This window comes from Anser brachyrhynchus, assembly GCF_964034855.1.
Source record: "Anser brachyrhynchus genome assembly, chromosome: 1".
Taxonomy (NCBI): domain Eukaryota; kingdom Metazoa; phylum Chordata; class Aves; order Anseriformes; family Anatidae; genus Anser; species Anser brachyrhynchus.
The window spans coordinates 42887868-42906969 of record NC_137694.1 but is presented as its reverse complement, the minus strand read 5'-3'; the positions used below and the strand labels follow the sequence as shown (position 1 = coordinate 42906969).

Below are 19102 nucleotides of genomic sequence, written 5' to 3'. Positions count from 1 at the left end.
TATCAGTAATACAAGAAGATATCACACTAGTAACAATGAGAACTACACAAAATCTCAGTTGCTTTTTTTTTGTCTCACCTTCCATCGAGGTCCGACTTTAATATGCATCATGGTCTTCTTATCCCACAGAATTGTAATGTCCTGTTCTGGAAAGTGTATCACAGTATAATATCCAGCCTTCCACAGCTGATAGTTAGATTTGTTTTCCTGTCCCCTTAAGGCATTCTGACAGAAATGAATATTTATTAATATCTAATAAAGTAACTCTACCAAGGTATGCAGTCAATTAAGAATGTAAAGTGTATAGCGAAGAATATTTTACCTGTAGCATATAACTTAATCAATACTGTTACTAGAAAGGTTGTTTAATACTTCAATATTCTGCCTTTTGGATCATTCAAGTTTGCTTTTATTAGATATTTGGTCTCTCTTCAAAAAAACAAACGGAGAGAAACAAATAAATGCCAGTATGGTTTGACTCCTTGAGGCTTTTGAGCAGTCTTCTTTGTGAGACAAATAGAACTCAGAGAAAAAAATGATAAAGTAAGATTTTTCCTGGGAGCTGCTGTGTATTTGAGGCCTAGGCACTTGTGCTGCATTAACTCAGATTGAGAGATATTTTCCAAAAATATGCTCCTTTAGAGTTGTAACTTTAAAACACTTATCTTAAAAAGCAACCCAAAAAGGAAAGAAAATAACTAACCTGCTTCTCAGAAGGTTCACTGAAATAAATCTCAGTGTCTCCAACAGCGATGAAAATATTCTTTGAGCAAACAATATCATTATCAAAGCACTTTTTGTTCTGAGCAATTATAGATATGTTTGAGTTATCTGTGCTCTGCAACACGAAGAAGAAATCATTTTACTGATAGATACAATTGCATTTCATTCCTACAGATTTATTCCAGCCTCATAATCAAAAAAAAAAAAAAGTTGAATACCTTTGTGTTTTCACATCTTAGAAATTAAATTCAAGAAAAAACACAAATCAAGGAACTTCATTTTTAAATTCAAAACTGAACCTTCAAGAAACTTGGACTTTGGATTTAAGCACAAAAAACCATTATGTTCAGCTGTGAGTCCTCTTTCTGAGGACTTCACAAACTCATAGGATCAACCTATCCCTAAACTAAGAGTCTAGTTTAGTCTTGTAAAATGTGCTCATACATGGAATCCAATACTTACTGCACAGTCTGGTTGTCAAAATTGAGACATGCTATAAAAAGAGCTTTATTTTTAAACCAAGGTACTTGAGACCAAGCTGTTCATATTTTTAAAGCCAAGAAACCTACCATCAGTCAGTAGTAGATAAAACAATTTTCATACAACCATCTATGAAAATGCACGAAACTGTGAGTCATACTCAACATTACTGGAGTGGGAAATCATTTCTGATTTTTTTTTTTTTTAAACATTTAGAGGTATTGTCTTCTCTGTTGTGTTGACTGTTTGGCTTCCTGGTACCTCAAATTCAAATATAATCCATGCTGCCCTCCCAAGCCCATATCCATTGGCTGTCCAGCCTGCAAATTAATTTTGCATTCTCAGCACATAAAATCACTTTCGTGATCTCACTCAACATATCAGTTCATTCACCTGCAGCTTCTGCAGCTCCTTCATACCCCCTCCCCCAAGGGAAACACACATCCATGCTGTAATTCACCATGATAGGGTTGGTATTAGAACAAAGGAGACCAGTGGTATTATCAGCGTTGATAACACTGCCACAAATAAAAATCAAGTTATTATTACTGTTACCATTTTTTCTTCTTTTATTTCACTTCTGTACCAACCCTTGCAGGACAACAAGAAACAGTAGCTATAGAACAGACTCAAGAGGGTTATCCATAAAGACCATATAACCATTTATAACCATGAAAGCCAGTAACAGTGCTTCTGAAATCAGCTCAATTTATGATCAAATTGAGTCCCACAGTCCTTACAGACCTGTGACAGACATGAAATAAAAATTCTTGGAGGTCGCAAGCTCTATATAAGAGCACTGAGTCATTCAGTCACATATGAGACACTTGACTAGTGCTGGAAACAAAAAGATGTTTAAACTTCTCTTCTTACTCCCACCCTCCTTTAACCTCTCTTTGAGAACACGACTAGCTAGAACTAATTGCAGATGCTAATGAGCACAGTGGGCAAGATGGGAATGGTGGCTCCCAGCAGCTTGCCAGTGCCAGGAACTCTTGGTTCCCAGCGATGCTCTTGGAGAGCTCCACTCAACCACAAGGGGAGGGACCCCTGCCCTTGCCCTGTACCCTCAGCACCTCTTCCCAGAGCTTTGCTCCCTTCCTTTGGCAGTGTACCCCAAAAGGTGCAGGGAGCATACCCCTAACTAATCCCTGCCTGTCTTACCCATATTTGTTCTGCACTCATCAGAGTTCAAAAATAAAAACTATATCAGCAATTTTTCCTTCCCAGTGAGAAACAGTGCATACAGAAAATACACCTGCTGCAGGAAGTGGCTTTTTTTTTTTCCCCCTTTAATAAAAATCAAGGTGACCAAGCTGTTTTAAAGAACGCTTTCAAACCAAAGCCACAAAAGAAACAGACTAAAAAAAATCCTAGATGATGGTAAGTGTAGAGGTATTTTTGTTGCCACACAGAGGAAGTGCTCTACAGCTTTGCAGCCCTGAGTCTAGCATGGTCCACAAGCCAGCAGATGATGCTGCTTGGCGTAGAGAAAACTACAGCAAGTGTGAGTGGATGCAATGAACATGAGATCCAGTAGATGCCAACGAGCTTTGTTACCATAACACCAGGGTGTAAGAAACAAGTGGGTGGTGTGTGCCAGCAATCAGCTGGGAACACAGTGATTAAGGTGGGCTAAGCAGGGACTAGATGCCAGTGGTGAGGGGCCGCAGGAAAGCAGCTCTGCTCTTCACCATTTAGCAAGGAAGCACAGCTCAAAAGTACTGGGAGCTTTGGCGTAGAGTGAAGTTCATCTGTCCTGTCCTGTGGTAAAGTTGTTTTAGGTTGCACTCGGAATAATATTGCTCGCTACCTTTTTGGGAAATACACTATGTTTTAATTAAGTCAGGCTTGCTGCTGGAGCCAGTCCAGTAATTATTCCCCTCTGAGTCAGATAACAGCCCAGAGCATTTTGGGATTTATTGGAGGCGATGTGGTAAATTAAAAAGGAGACAAACTCATTAGTTTGGTAGATAGGATGCAAGTCGATACCTTCTATGCTGGCCAAGGGAAAAGTGAACAAGGAAGCTACCCCCCTGCCATGAGTCAGTTCAGAAAGGGGCTTAGCTTGCAGTCTGTGGGTCTAATTGATGCCTGGAACATTACGGGCTGTTTTCATTGCAAAGTTCATTCCTCTTCAGTTAGCTTAGCCTCAGTAAAAGGGGGTACTCTGAGTTAATGGGGAAGCAATGTCTTCACTGTAAGGAAAGAGATGGAGGGTTTTATTTTAAATAAGGATTGTTAATTCAGGCTAATTATCCCACAGTAAAAATACACCTTTTTTGGCAATGAAGACAAGTTCTTGGAGCAGCATCGGGTAACTGTACTCGCTATGCTAATCATAACTGCTGCCTGTGCCTTCTGACAGTCCAGGCCAATCCCTTCAGCAGAACAGCATCAACATACTCGAGTCAGAAGTTTTTGTGTATGGTTGGGATTTGAGCCAAGGGCAAAAGTTGAGTTATATTTCAAGTTAACTCTGCATCAGAGAGAAGCCTGGAGACAGGGAGTGTTTTGCTGACCAAAGCCAGAACAGGGAGTCCTGAAGACATGTGAAGTACTTCCTTACTTGTAGGACTTCATGTTGGTGTTAAATTACTGGAAATGGTGCAGGATGGAAATGCAGTTCAATAGAACTATGCGTAAACAGACATTTAAGAAAAAAAGGTTTACATTAAATACTGAATCTTCTGTACTTTCTCTCTTTCCAATTGAATCTTAGACCTAAACCCAAATTTAAAAACAGTTCTCTCTTATGGTTCAAACCTTTCAAGACAAGATTTCCTTTACTTACGCACCCTTGCCATTCTCTCCATACACCTCAGTAAAAATGGTTCTTTTCCCACCCATGCAATACGATTCAAATTCAAAGTTGATTACACCATTACTACAATGGACTTCAAATTAGTCTATAGCTGCTGTATGAGCAGCCTCTGCTATCAGCAAGGAAGAAAAGTGTGGTTGAAATACAGTGCTTAACTATTGCCAATGCAGAAGAAACAACAAGGACTATTTAGATAAAGTGAGGATTGTCTTTTACTGTTTAAGACAGTGAGGTCTTGTGGAAATCACTGGAGCTCTTAGGGACTGTGACATTATAAGTGATAATGATCGACTTCCATCCCTCTAATCTGTGCTGGATCCACACACAGCTATGAAAACCAGCTTTTGTCAATGCTGTAGGAAGAAATGTCTGAGTGGACACTAGAAGCAGGTCTAATAAATAATAAGGTGTGTGTGTGGGGTGCTTTTCTTTCCTCTTTCTTTCCTTCTTTCTTTCTTTCTTTCTCTCTCTCTTTCTTTCTTTCTCTCTCTTACTTTCTCTCTTTCTCTCTTTCTCTCTTCCTCTCTTTCTCTTTCTCTCTCTCTCTTTTCTCTCTTTTCTTTTTTCTTCTTCTTCTTCTTTTTTTTTTTTCACAGCCTTTCGAAGGCAGAGTTGCTCTTTACCTTTTTAGGTAAAATGCACCCGACAGGGGATGTACTACAGTTCATCATGTGAAACCTACTTACGCTGACAGAAACTAGAAATAAAATGGTTTTCCCACTGCAAGAGTATCTTCCCACGTAAATTACCATATCCAGCCTGTTCCAACTTAATATCAGTTTCTTTGTGATAACATGGAGTTGCCAAGCAACAGGGAAGACAGAGTCACAGATCTGGGCAGTCAGTCAAGCGCTCATTGTCAGTCCTGCTTCTCAGAACATTCTTTTTCTAGACTTCACTGCACTTTTTTTCCATATTTCTTCCTATCCAAAAAAACATGGACCTTCTTTCCATTTTTTTAGTAGTGCTTGGGAATGCTAGGGCTTATTTTTTTTAGAAAGATACTATTTCAATATCCCAGCAGAAATTTCTATCAACCAATAACAACAGCATACTTACATAATGAAAATGAAGCCTGGGATGAGACCATTTACAGGGGGCTGTATTTATTTCTTTGAAAGGTTCATTAAAATCTCTCTAATTTGTTAGTATGAAGACTTCTTTTCCATTCTTGATATGCTGACTTCCCTTGTTTTGTGTGTTTTGTTTCCTACAATATGCTAACTTGCAAACTAGGTTGCCCACAAAAGCATCTAGGGACATACTGTAAACTGGACAGAGATAGATCAGCCCCATTTTCCTTTTGTTTTCATGACTCATTGGAGATTTTCATATACAGCCGCACACACAAATACATGCCAAAAGCTCCAAAATAATGAAAAAAAATACACATTAGTTTAAAAAGTATATATATTTTTTCTCCTTCCTGCATATTTTAAGAGAAATGCTATTAGCTCTGTTCAGTATTAAGCTTTTAGGAAACTCAGAATTAGTTTGGTGGTCGTTTAATGTGCTGTGAATTTCTTCTGAAGGAACTTAACTCTCGAAAACGTTACTTCAGCAAGCTTGATGAAAGGGGGAGTAAAGCATCTTATCCTAGGTTTAGTGAGCACTTCAGCATAAATATTAAAGTGGTTTTGGAGACCAGACATATGATTTTGTACCTGACATGATCTTTCTCTGTTAGTTTATTGTGCCATTTTCTAGGGTGGTTCATATCCAGATAATCATTTAAAATACATTAGTTATTCAAAATTCATTCACAATTGACACCAAGAAGCATCTCTGATTGGAAGGCTTTTTTCTTGTATGATGATTTCTCCTGTGCCATTTCAAAATGATATACATAAGTTCTGTATAACTATATAATACCTGCTTATCCTGAACACATTTGTACCATCAGTTTTCCCTATAGCTATTCAAATATTGGAGCAATATTGTTAAAAGTCAGCAGATGGCACTGATACACACTGTCTCAGTTTAGGAGAAAATCTGCACGAGATTTTGGATACAGTATTATAGGAAAGAGAGAAGTTGTCCTCTCACAGGAGAGAGAAAAGGAATAGTAATATTATTTATTTTCCCACTGATGTTATTTCTATATAAGTACACAAAAACACACTTTGGAACTAAGAACCTAAAAGAGCTAAACTGCTCATATACATACAAAAATTTTTAAATTCCATCAGTGTCTTCTACAGTGGCAGACTATGTGATTATTTGCACTTAAAATATGGCAAAGAAACTTGCAATGAATCTGTGCGATATGACACATTCCTGTTACTGTCATACGATTGAGTAAAGATGGAAGAGAGCAACACTAAATAGAATCACTGAAGAAAATTCAAAGGGAGAGAGATTATCCCAGCTACTGACTCACTCTCAAACTACTTCCAGATGTCTGCTAATGCATTCATGATAACTCTTTTCTATTTCTTTAAAAGAGACTTCCCAAAATTATAAACCTCAGGCAGAATGAACTCTCAACAACTCTTACTAAAGATCATTACAAGTATTTGTACATGTATACAAGCAACAGCAAAAATAGATCATCATATCAGTTTTTCTTTATTATACAGATATTTACTTGTAATTTTTATGGCAGTATAGAGTTGTTGGGTGTTCTGGGGTTTTATCAGTAATACTATTTAAATCCAAATAAATTTCATAGATCTACTGCTAATAATGTAAAGTACATAACAGGGAAAATTTTACTTGATATACTTCATAACCTTTTTTTCTAAGTCAGCGTTTCTGAATTTTTAGAAATTTGAAGAAATCAAATAGAGATAGCTGGAATGGGTTTGGTTTTTCTTTTTAATATTTTAAGAGAAATGCACTAAAGAGGTTTGAGAAAAGATCCTTTAAAACAGATTTTCTTTTGTTCCACTTATTTAGCTTTGCATGTTTATACCAGCAGACTTGGCTTTTGCACAGGTCACATTACTGCAATCCTTTTCTAATTAAAAATTAGATATTCTGAAGATTAAGGATTCGGGAACATTCAAATATTTGTTTCCAAGTGACACAGTCGGCAGCGCAAGCTGTTCTGATATATAAAACAGCAGCACAGTTGGTGATGTTATTTTTACATAGCTACATAACTATTTATTTGAGACTTATTTGTATTGTATTGGGATTGTTTTATTAATAAGTGCACAATAAATGTAAATATTTTATCACTATTCATTTGCAATGATAAAACATAATAGAACAGAAAACAGAAAAGGACAGGACATAGTGGTGATAAATTTGCCTTTTCTGATCTCTAGCAAATTATGGCAGGAACTACAAAACTGGAACTTGCAAGAAAACTTTTTATTTGCTTGTTTTTAATATAATAAATGTTAAATGTGCTTATTTACACTGCTCTAGGCTTAAGTCTTGTTTCCATACATTCAGAAACAAAAATATTCATATCCTGAACTAAACCAAAGTAAATTTAATACACACCTCTCATTGACAACAGCCAGCATCAGAGGCCATAAAACGCTAAGCAGCACCTATGGGTGACAAGCCTGAGCACCTCCCACTTCAAAGATGGCAATAGGCTTCCATTTCACTGCTGACAACGTACCATAGAGCTTCCTGAAACAGCAGCACATGATACTATTTTTTCTTCACCTTTTACTGCTCTGTCAATAGAATGCGGGCATCAACAGTCCACAAAGCGTTACCCACCAGAGGTGACCCAACTGAGGCAGCCATTCTTATGGTGATCTGACTTTTTGGGCAGCTATCAGATGATAACATTTTAGAGTTGGTATGACCAAAGAGCTGATGGATGCTGAACATAAACAGAAATCCAAGGTGAAAAGGTCACTTTCTTCAAGCTGGGTGGTTACTACATGGCAAGGCCCTCAGAAAGAGGATCTAACTTATGAGTCATACCATGCTCCTCCAAATTGCCAGCCTCATGGCAAGAAACTTTTCCCCAAGCCTTTCCTGGAAACCTTCCATGCTAATCTGCACAAATTGAAAGAAATCTTTCCTTTGTTGGAGAATAAAAGTGATTCATTCACTGCATAATTTAATGGTCTGAAGAATCAGGTGTTGGAGACAGAAAGGCATGTAGAGGTAATTGAGTCTGAAATCATTGATCTGGAGAAAATGGAACCAGAGTATAAATCCGTTGCCAACTGTAATCAAATCTTCTGCTCACAGAAGGGATAGAACAAATGGAAAAACACAGACAAGCCAACATTATCTGAGCTCTGTGCTGCCCAGCTGAAGACTAGGATGGAAAGGGATGTCTCCCACAGGGACCTGGCTATTGTCTTTTGCAGGATTTCCATAGACCCAGAAAAAAAGTGGGCATCCAGAATAGTTTCCTCTAAAATAATAGGACTGATGAAAAGCAAACTGTTGGTGTTCTTTGCAACTAGAGCAAGGCAAACAGCTCACAGTAAATAATATTTTCCCTGAATAGTAATGTCCTTTTTTGGACACTAATTTGCACAGAAACTGTCAAGAAACACATTGTTATTTCTACTCAGTTACTGTTGATATAACTTACTTGACAAGTGGTTTAGGTGGATATATTTTGGCATATCTCTTACTCATGAAAGCCTTTGATGGAAAGTGGCTTTGAGGATTAGATGGGCTAATTAAAAAAAGACATTCTGATTATAACCCCATGTTACAATTTTATTCCCTGAATAAAAGAACTTTTAGAGTCAGGTTTCCAATTTAAAACACCTATGATTTTAAATTCAATATTGTTTACCTTCCCTTTAAAATCTTCAGCCTGTTAAAAGAAAATAATTTTCTTAACTATGAACAGTTCATTTGACAATGTTGGTTAACTGTGAATCTGCAACTGTAATCCTCCTTATCAACAGCAAGCAGAATGTATTAATTTTGCCAGCAGGCTATGAGAGAGATCATGAAGATGCTACTTCAGTCTATAGGTTTGCTAATTTAATGGATCCACAGACTGTCTGACACAAATGATGTTGAAAAAAGCCACACACAAAAAATACATATATATAAATATTCAATAAGGGGAAGTGGGATAAAGGCTACTTCTGCCTCCTCAGATGTGGCAAATGAATAATTGAAGAGTGGTTGCTTTGTGTGTGGTTGCTGCAGTTTATACAGTCATCATTTAATAAATTTAGTAACCACGTTAAATATATCAGCAAGTAACAGGTAAAAGATTATCACTGCATCAAACAACCTTTGTATTAAGCCTTCTAATAAAAAGAGCATAATTTAGGAACTTCAAAATTGTCTCAAGTTATAAAAGAAGGGATATAGACAAAAGAGCTTCCTTACTGTATTCCTGAGGGCAGACCCACTATCTAACACAAGGGACACAGGATAGTCATTTGGAAAGCTGGGATACTGGTTTAGCTGATCATGTATGTTTTGTTAAACGAACTTCTTTCTCAACAAATGGGCTCCCATGTGATGACTCTTGAACCTTTTAATTGGCATTACATTCCAATTATTTGATCGAATGTCTGGTTGTTGTTTTCATAATCCTCCAACGCATTAAAACCAATGGCAACTTTGTCTTTAAAAGTACCTTCAAGGTTGCATCAAAAAGATTTAGAAAGTGACTTTAACACGGACAAACCCAGTCCCTCTAAATTCCCCCTTGGACATTTCACCAAATCAGAGAACATATAAATCTGCTTCTCAGAAGAAAACAAGTCTGAGGGACTCCAAAGTGCAAACATTTTGACCCTACAAACCTCAATAAAGAATATACTGAACTGCAGGACTGGAAACCAACAAAAAGCTAGAAAAAGACCAATGTGTATAATAGGAAGACCGCAATATTACTGTAAAAGCAGAAACTCTATGAAACACACAAGTGGAAGAAATAGATGGCAAGCACAAATAATGCTCAGTAAAAGTTTGCTAGAAAATAAGATCATTTTGTTAGGGAAAGAATGTAGCATCACCGAAGACAGAAGATAAGCAGGAAAATGTAATTAAGCAAGGTATTTACATCTTTTTAATTAGGAAATTGGTTGGCATAATTAAATCAATGAAGTATTTACATGATCCATACTGAAAAAAGAGAAATTCATTGGTCTCCTATGGTTTTCTTTTTTCCTTAGAAATTACTGAGTAAGGTTTTAAAATGTTAGAAGCGAAAATATTGATATCTTCTCTGTGAATGTCATCTATTCATACAGAAACTTTACTCCTCAGTGTGCAACGTAACTCCTAATTCCTTGTTATCATGTCATGAAACATTAGTGGCCTAATTTTCTTGATTGCATTAAATTCTTTTGGTCATTGTCTGACTGATGTATATATCTGTTGAACTAATCATAAAGGGCTTTTTCATTCACCTACTGCCACCTTAAACAAAAAGATCTGACAGATGATACTCTTGTTGAAAACAAAGTTTAAAGTTTCATAATTGGCTGAAAGATAATACTTGATTTTCCCCCCATCAGAGCACAGGAGTTCCTTATTGAAAAGTAAGGATGACTTTGTTCGGTAGAGTGCAATACAGTGTCAAATTAAAGAATTGTTCAAATATATCAGATTCATAGAGGCTAACAGCCAAATCAATTGGTGTGTGTTTGTAAAGCATGTGGGAACTGAAACTGGGGACATGGGATCCAGATGATAATTCTTAGACCCGGTTCTGTTTCAGGGAAGAATTAGTATGCTGACAAATTAATTGTAGTTATGGTTTCCCTTATTGCACTGCTATGGTACCCTTGTTTAAAGTATTTAAGATAGCAGAGATGAAAGGGTCCAGTTCTCACAGGAAAAAGATTAATAAAAGGACAAAATTATTACAGTGTTGTATATATCTATAAAATATTAGGACCACATCAACTATTTCAATTTCAGGTGTTTGGTGAGCCTTTTACACACTATTCCTAAAAATCGACCTTATAACAGCATTCCAAACTACCAGTAAACCAATTAATTTTTCACTAGTAACTATCAAATCTATGATTCTCTGTAATACCTTGCAGGTGTGCAAGTGGGGAACCTGAAGAACACAGCATATACATCAATTTATTTTTAAGTTAAAAAATACGGGTTTGTGGGACAGGTAGTATGGTTTAGGAGACAGCTCTGCCTGCCGGGATGTTAGGCGAGGCATTTAAACTTTGGCAACAACATCTACTTTCCCACCTTTCATCCGCCTTGTTTATCTGGAGAACAGACTATAAGAGACAGGGCTCTCTAGCATATATTCTGTACAAACAGATGCTCAAGGGGACTCATTATATTAATGTGAGACTACTATTTAAAAAAAACAATGCTGCACATGGCCACAATATAGAGTAGGGCAGTGATGAAAATACAGCCATGGAATCCTCTGATCTAGGAACAACAAAGCCTGTTTTGAAAGAGCAGCCTCGTCATGCAAACATGTCTGCACATATCATGTAGTTTAACCACATCACTGCATGGTATGACTGCTCACATGTATGCAGTACAGTTGCAGTGGAACTGTGTACATGGAAATAAAAGCATATATGAAATTGGAGAATGGATGATACCTTGGATTATCACTCAGGTTGCTGCTAGTAAGACACCTATTACAACTGTTTCTTGTACTTTTGCCACATAAAATTTAATTCCTGCATATTAATAGGCAATGTAGAGCCTATCTTCATGGTAGCACAGTCACGGTTATTTTTTCTAAGTGTGCACTGATCTGTATTTTTCATTGTAGAATTTTATTTTCCATTTTATCTTGTAGTGTTTTCTGCTGTAAGATATGCTGAACTTTTTGGTGGTCCATTTCTGTTTCAGCTGCTCAAGACTGTTTCTATATGATCAGCACTCTGTCTGCTCAGTCCCAACAAAACCGTTTCAAAATTGTTACTGAAGATGCTAAACAGAGGTTTCAGCATAGATCTCCATGGGATATCACCAAGTCCTCCCCATTCAAAAAAAAAAAAAAAAAAAAGAAAAAAAAAGAAAGAAAAAAAAAGGCCATTTATTCCAATCCTTTAAATTCTAACTTTTAAGTTATGTTTGAAAGAATCTTCACTCTCAACTAGTCTCTAAAAATTATTTGTTGAAATCTGTCTCCAAAATGTCTTTATGTCTAAAATACATACATATTGATCTGATCATTCTTATCCATATGTTTGTCTTCACCGAATAAGTCAGAAGATTCATCATGTGTGACACTCTTTTACAAAAAAGAGTTCAATTCTTCCCCAATATCATGTCATTTCTCTTTATTATGATTTCAATTAATTTCCTTCATATGGAAATCAGATGTATTAGTCTGTTCCTGCCAAATTCAGCTGAGGAGTTCTCTTAAAATATTTAGTTATACTACAATGTTCCATTCCTCTGATTCCAGGATTACAGATCACATAGTTCTTCAATTCTATAGTTCAGTTCCTTCAAAGCTTTTGTGTATCTCCCATGTGATCCCATCTTTTGTTTCTTTTTTTTCCCCTAAAACTTCTCCAAACTTTTCACATTTAAAAAGGAGCCCACAGATATATCACCTATTCTAGACACAATTATGTAGTGCCTGATTTGTGAAAAACATTCCTTCAATATAGATCAAGTTTTCCATATACTAAAGAGAAATGAAAGATCATGAACAAATTAGGCCATATTTTCTCACATTAGCTAAGTTGGGAGGAGGTGGGATCTGAAAAGTCTGAAAAACAGGTCTACACATAGGCAGTAATTTAGTCACTCCAGTTACCGTGTTCACCTGATGAAAGGACTGTTGACAGTGTGTCATGTGCCTTAATGATGTGACTGCCAATTCTATTCTTGGTCTCCAAATGCTCCCCATGGCTTGTTTCCAAATAGGTGTTTTCATATGTAGTAGAGTGGCAGGTGACATTTGATTGTAAAAGTAAAACATTCAAGTATCATATGAAAATTTGAAAACGCAGCCAAGATTTGTCTTACGCATCTCTCTAGCTGGATGGCATACAAAATAAGAAACAGCAACCCACTTTTTTGCCTTGTCATATGGGCAAGATTATTTCACAGTTAAAGTAATCCCTACTTTTTGCATCTTAAAGCAGTAAGGTTTGTGCAAACATTCATGTTCCTCTAAGAGTAAGAGCTTTGTTTTGAGACAATATGATATATGCCAGGAGTTTGTAATGAGGTATTCTTATAGAAAAAATCTGTGACCATATACGTTTTATTTTGCAGCTGTGAATACTCTACCAAAGTGTACATGAAATAAACTATTTTCAGTAGTCCTTGTTGAGAAACCATTCTTTTTCTTAAAGTTCGACATTTAGGGTTGACAGAAAATGAATATTCTTCTAAACGCATTACTGTAACTCAGAAGACAGACTCTTAGCCTTAATAATAGCAACAATAATAAACAATAGTGTTGTGAGAAATAGAATATATTTCTAAATGTCAGTAATGGTATTTTTAAACAAAAAAGGCTAGCAATGTACTGTAAATATGTGCTATGAAGAACATTAGCATGTAGTTGCCAGACAATCTCAATGAAGTATTTCATTATTCAATTATGAAATCATCATGCTTGATATTATTACATAAACTCCAGACCTGATGCAGAGCACATTTGAGAGATTCCAAGCAGCCTCTGAGGTCCTCATTAACCCTCTGCCAAGCAGAGTTTACAGATAATTTTTAAATAAATGTAATGATTGTACCTAGCTGTACACCAGTTTCTATAACATTATTCTTCCCTCATTGGGATGAAAACATGGATAAGGTGGAATAGAAAACTTTGATTTCTGTTCTTCTCTAGACCACATAGTTACACACCCATGTACCATTTTCAAATGAATTAGCACAAAATGTCATTTATGGAATCTTCCTTTAAACACATCTGTTTTACACCTGTTTTCTTGATGTTTGTTTCTCTATATCATCTCCTGATGTTCTAAATATTTGCTTTTTCATGGAAACTTTCAGCTGGACATATGAAAATATATGAACAATCTTCCTACCTTTAGCAAGTAAGCTTGGCAGTCACTGACATAATCATACTCCAGTCCATCAAAGGTATAATAATGTCGATCTCCATAAATAGTGCATACAGCTGGACAGGGGTAACTAGTGCAATTGAATATCCCTCTCCGACAAACACTGTAAGGAAGAGTAACAATCAGTATCTTCTCATAGCATTTTCTTTACTATTTTTCAGACCTTGAAACACAGAAATATTCTGTGGATTGCTTTTGAAATTCTTGGTGACACAGTGGAAGAAAAGTGTTGAGTATTTGGCCATCAGCACACAGATAAAGCAAGGATCCATAAGAAATTAATATAAAATCTTTAAAATGTTATGACTTATGCAAATATTTTCCATCACTGCCTCCAGTAGAGCTAAAACACTCAATCATAACATGCTCATTCATAAAACATCAATATTATATTTTTTCTTAAGAAATTTTGTTACATTTTCTAAGACGTAAACAGCACATATTCAGTGCAAAGGACCTTCAGTTGCTGCCTGTAAGATTTCAGGGTATCATACAAGTATGGAATGAGTTTAAGAAATAAATGTTCATACTTTGAGGGATTAGTTTTCCTGCCAGCTATATTCAGAGACATGCTTGAATTTGTTCAAAAGTAGCAGTACCAAAAATTATAAGAGCTTCTGGTTGTGCATATCTAAGTTTATAAGCTCAACCAATTTGTCAATAATGTCTTCAGCTAATTAAAAACTACTAGACCAAACTTTTAATATTTTGATAATTCAATGTATATTGAAGTAAAGACAGATATTTTGGCTAGCAAATTATAATGGATGAAAAATTGTTTTGTGTCAATATGAGTCAGGTTTTTCAGAAAAGATGCTGGTATTATCCCATTCTCCAGTATTAATGCTTTTTTTAAAATTTCCTTTCTATTTTTATTGCCCATTTACTTCCTTTACAGTCCCTCATGCTGAATGGTAAACTCACACTGCAAACAGTCCCATTTCCAAGGCGCAGCCTATTTACCACTGTGAGACATTTAATTTTCCTTTTTTTCTGTCTGGTTCTCTTTCCTGATAATCTATTCCCAAAACGCCAAATGTATTTTCTCTCAGAGATTACCTGATATGTGTATAAACAAACATTTGTTCTTGACGGCTTTTTAATTTCAATATCCAGTGCTTCCTTTGTAGAAGTACTCACCCAAGCCTGTCTATTCTTCCAAGACTATTATTGAGCTTAATAACAGATATTTCTTGCAACTGTTTATAAACAAGCAGATACGTTTTTGATTTTCAATGTACTCAACACATTTTCTATGCCAGTTTCAATGTGTGACTAGACTGGGATGATTTGGAAGTACGCAAAATGCATGCCACTCACCAAGTGTAACAAGGCGTAGCTATCACTTCTCCTGACAAAAATTCCCTGTCTTTCCAGGTGCATGGACAACTGTCAGGAATATAACATTTCCCTCTGTGTTCAGCCATCCTTTGAAAGAAAAGAATTATTAAGATGAAAAAATTATTAAAAGAAAAGAATTATTAAGATGAAAAAAGTAAATTCATAAGTATATCAACATAGATAAATGCCCAAATCACATCAAGGGCAACTGGCCTTGCATCCAGCCAGGGACAATTGTTTCAGCAGGAAAAGCTGCCCAGATCAAAAGGTGTCCTCTATGCACAGCTGAAGACCTCACAAAGCTCACAGTTATGGCTCCTCCTGCTACCTCAAAGACGGGATGTTGGTGTGAGGCAGCAGTTTCTCTGCAAGAGCACAGGTAGTGTAGGTACTCCTCCCTGCAAACTGCAACTGCAAAACCAAGTATCCTTCAAGCGCAGTGTTCCACCTAACTACACAACATCCTTGTGTTATGCATGCTGCTGAGGCCACAGCTGGGCTGCGCTTCCCTCTCTGCTGCTCCATTGTCCTCATGTACCAGAGAAACAGCCAGACTGGCATGCCTGCACCTCTGTCCAGAGCAGCAGTCACCCTGTTCTGAGCACAGGGGAGTGAGCCAGGCTATGGCAGCTGTTGCAGAGTTGGCAGAACGAAAGAAACACTGCTTACAAAGAGCAGTGCTGGAGGTTACCTGCCTACACCAGGGAAATGGAAACAACTAGCAAGGTTAGACCAATATGCTGGCATCTAATGCATAAAGTTGCAAGTCCAATTAGATCGTGAACAAGTGACCTGGAGATGTGGCTAACTACTTTTTGCTGTCTCCTGCTTTCCCACTATTTGGCAGCATTAACTTTTTAAAAATGATACACTGCTGGTGTTGCTCTGGAGGGGAGCACTTTCTGCAGTTGTCACTGCAACTGTTGAGAGTACAAGCAGAGGGTTTTTTCCTCAAAGTATGATCTGTAGATTGCTTCACTTGAAGCTAAAGCTGAAATTAAAAGGAATACACAGATTAGGGTTTTCTTCTCCTCATAATTAATGGTTTGCTAAGGATTAATTAGTTTCAAGTAGAGTCAAGTTAAATTTTCAGAAATATGATTAAAATGGGAAAGCACTAGAATGGATGCCTTAGGAAGGTCATTTAGAGTCTCCATGAATGGAAGTGAGTTTAAAATCTGCCAAGAATAATATAGGTACTGCTGACACTACCTGAAGGCAGGAGAATGACTTAGGTGGCCCCATGAGGTCCTTTCCAGCCTACTCTTCTCTGCTTCTGTGATTCAACAATACCCTTTTATCTCTATCTCAGTGTTAGGATAAGTTTAAGGACAGCTTTGGATGATGAAATTACTGGCATTCTCAGATCACTTCCTCATGAAATTTTGGGCTGAGCTATTCAGGTTTTATAGAACATTCCAGAGAGCTTCAGCATTTCTTATTCTTTGGACCTCTTTAATTACTAGCTAAAAGAAAAACAAGTTGTGTAAGAGCTTTAAGAATAGAAAATCTTAAAGTTGTTTTTTTTTTTAAGAGGACCATTTTTTGCATAACAGAGTTTGTCCTGCCATGTGTTTCCAAAGGAAAGGGCTTCACTACCATTCACAGTAGTGCTTAGTCATCTGGGAACATTACAAGTTTTTGGAAGGGCAATTCTAGCAGTCTCATTACACTGTGATCTGTGCACAACCAGTATACTGTCAGGGGACCATTGACTACTATTCAGGGAAATAAAATCAAATGTTGATTTAAAAAAAAAAAGTGAGCAATCCACTTGAGGTCAAATTCCAGCAATTTGCACAGCATATTTGACTCTTCAAATCTGAAAGTGCACACAGGAGGTATTGGAGGGGGGACGGGCAGGGGAAGGAGGGAGTAGTGGTAGATCCTGACAGAGACTTCACAACAAGTGTTTTTAGCTTTCATACTTTGATTTGACCCCTACAGAGCTCAGCAGACTGTTTCTGGGCAGCAAATAAAAATATGTGAGTGGAGAGAACAAAAACTTTGGCTGAGTTCAAAAGAGCAGAGAATGAATGAAGAAGAAGTGTGCAGGATCCAGCCCATACACCCTCCCTCCCTCCCTACCCCCATCAGTACCATAATCCTGACTAGAAGTCTGGGTGAGACAATTACTTGTGTACTAGGCAGGAACACAGATGGCTTACTTTATGATTTATGTCATGTTTGCTCCTACACTCATAATAACCTGTACTGAGCAAATGTTGGGAGTCATCCCCTGTCCAGACAGTCCCAAATACCAGTTAATCAGATTGTTTGAGTAAGCTGGGTATCTCATGATACTGGAATCATGGCATCAGGATGGAAAAACCATGGGACTCCATGAAAGCATGGATCCTCATACCAGCAGGAAGGAGAAAAGGACTGTCAGAGACAAAAGAGACGGACTTTTAAGTGTGACTCTATATTTTCAAAAACAGATAGAGCAATAGATAAAGCTTCAAAATTAGAGGCGTGATGCCAGTGGAATTTAAAAAGAGGAAGAATACACAGAGTCAAACTCTAAAAAAATATGCACATAACTTGTGCTACATATCATTCTGCTGAAGCTTACCCAGGGGGGCAAATACAGCCGCTGGCACAGGGTGGTGAGGGGACACAGGAGAAGTTCATGGCAAGGTTTGCACAGGAGATCCCACAATTCACACCTGCTGCCGGTAATCCAGGTGCAGGAGATCTGCAGTCATAGTAGATTTTCCCTTCTGGGCATGTGTGAACTTCAACCGTAAAATACAGGTTAAATGAGATCAACTGCTCCCTTACACTGACTATTTTCTACATGGTTTAGTTCAAAATCTATTTATTTTAATACACAGCACACAACATAGTATGTATAAGAATACATTCTGAGTAAAAGTCCATAGCTTCATTTTTATTACAGGGATATATAATGATATATGTTTTAATGTAAACCAATAAAAATATTTAATGTTAAGCATCTGTATCTATGCACCCTGGATCTAATACACAGTCCATTCTTAAAGGTCAAGTCATTATGCTTCAGGGTGGACAGGCTCTTTAGAAGTGGCAGTTTTCAATGTACTGAAATCCTTTCTGAATCCACTAGAAATTTATTTAAAATTTACTTGCTAGAAATCAAGATCCTAAAACTTACTAAACATGGATACCAAGCCTTAATTTAGGTATTCCCAAACATCCTGACCTACACCTCACATTCAAAAACAAAAAAATCCCAAGTGACAAAGAAGTACAATTTTTACTATACAGGAAAAAAAAAAAAAAGGCAACTTGTGCTACTAATCTCCTATTTTAACTATGTCATGATATTAAGTATATCAAAATTATTATAGACATGAGGGGAAAAAAAGATTATTCAGTATCAAAAACTTTCTGTGTGCAACTGTAAGAATGGACAAGACGATTTACCTGTATTTTCTGTAGTAGCTTCCATACATTTCACTGTTCCATTCAAACACTGGCTGATTAAAAGAAAAGCAAATCCATCTTTATTCTATCTTTATTCTATGGGAAAATGTACATAGCCACCACGTTTAAAAATAAATAAATACAATTTACCCCCAACTTAAACAACAGAAATCAGGGGGAGAACAATGATTAAAATCTGAAAGTGCAAGTTCTGACCAACATTTTCTTGGCTCTTCTAAACACTGATGTGTAATGAAGGCCCACATTCACAAAGGTGCTTAGGTACTATTTAATTGTCTAAGTTTCACCAAAATAAAAAATAAAGTGGGTACTTAAGTCTCTCTGGGAACATAGGACCAGGTGGTTCAGAATGCTGGCAGTGTAACAC

General features: G+C 36.9%; 1 protein-coding gene across 11 annotated transcripts in view; it reads right to left on the bottom strand.

The window, feature by feature from the left end:
- OTOGL (otogelin like) overlaps positions 1-19102 on the bottom strand; it is a 98068-nt gene that overhangs the window by 46947 nt on the left and 32019 nt on the right. For all 11 annotated transcript variants that reach the window (XR_013938306.1, XR_013938307.1, XR_013938308.1 and 8 more), the window contains 6 exons: positions 18715-18767; positions 17882-18044; positions 15286-15393; positions 13930-14068; positions 704-838; positions 79-225 (listed from right to left, as the gene is read on the bottom strand). Coding sequence is in view for 8 of the 11 variants with exons in the window: in XM_080552368.1 (XP_080408494.1) it covers positions 79-225; positions 704-838; positions 13930-14068; positions 15286-15393; positions 17882-18044; positions 18715-18767 (745 nt within the window). In the remaining 3 variants the exon portion in view is untranslated. The remainder of the gene's footprint in view (positions 1-78; positions 226-703; positions 839-13929; positions 14069-15285; positions 15394-17881; positions 18045-18714; positions 18768-19102) is intronic.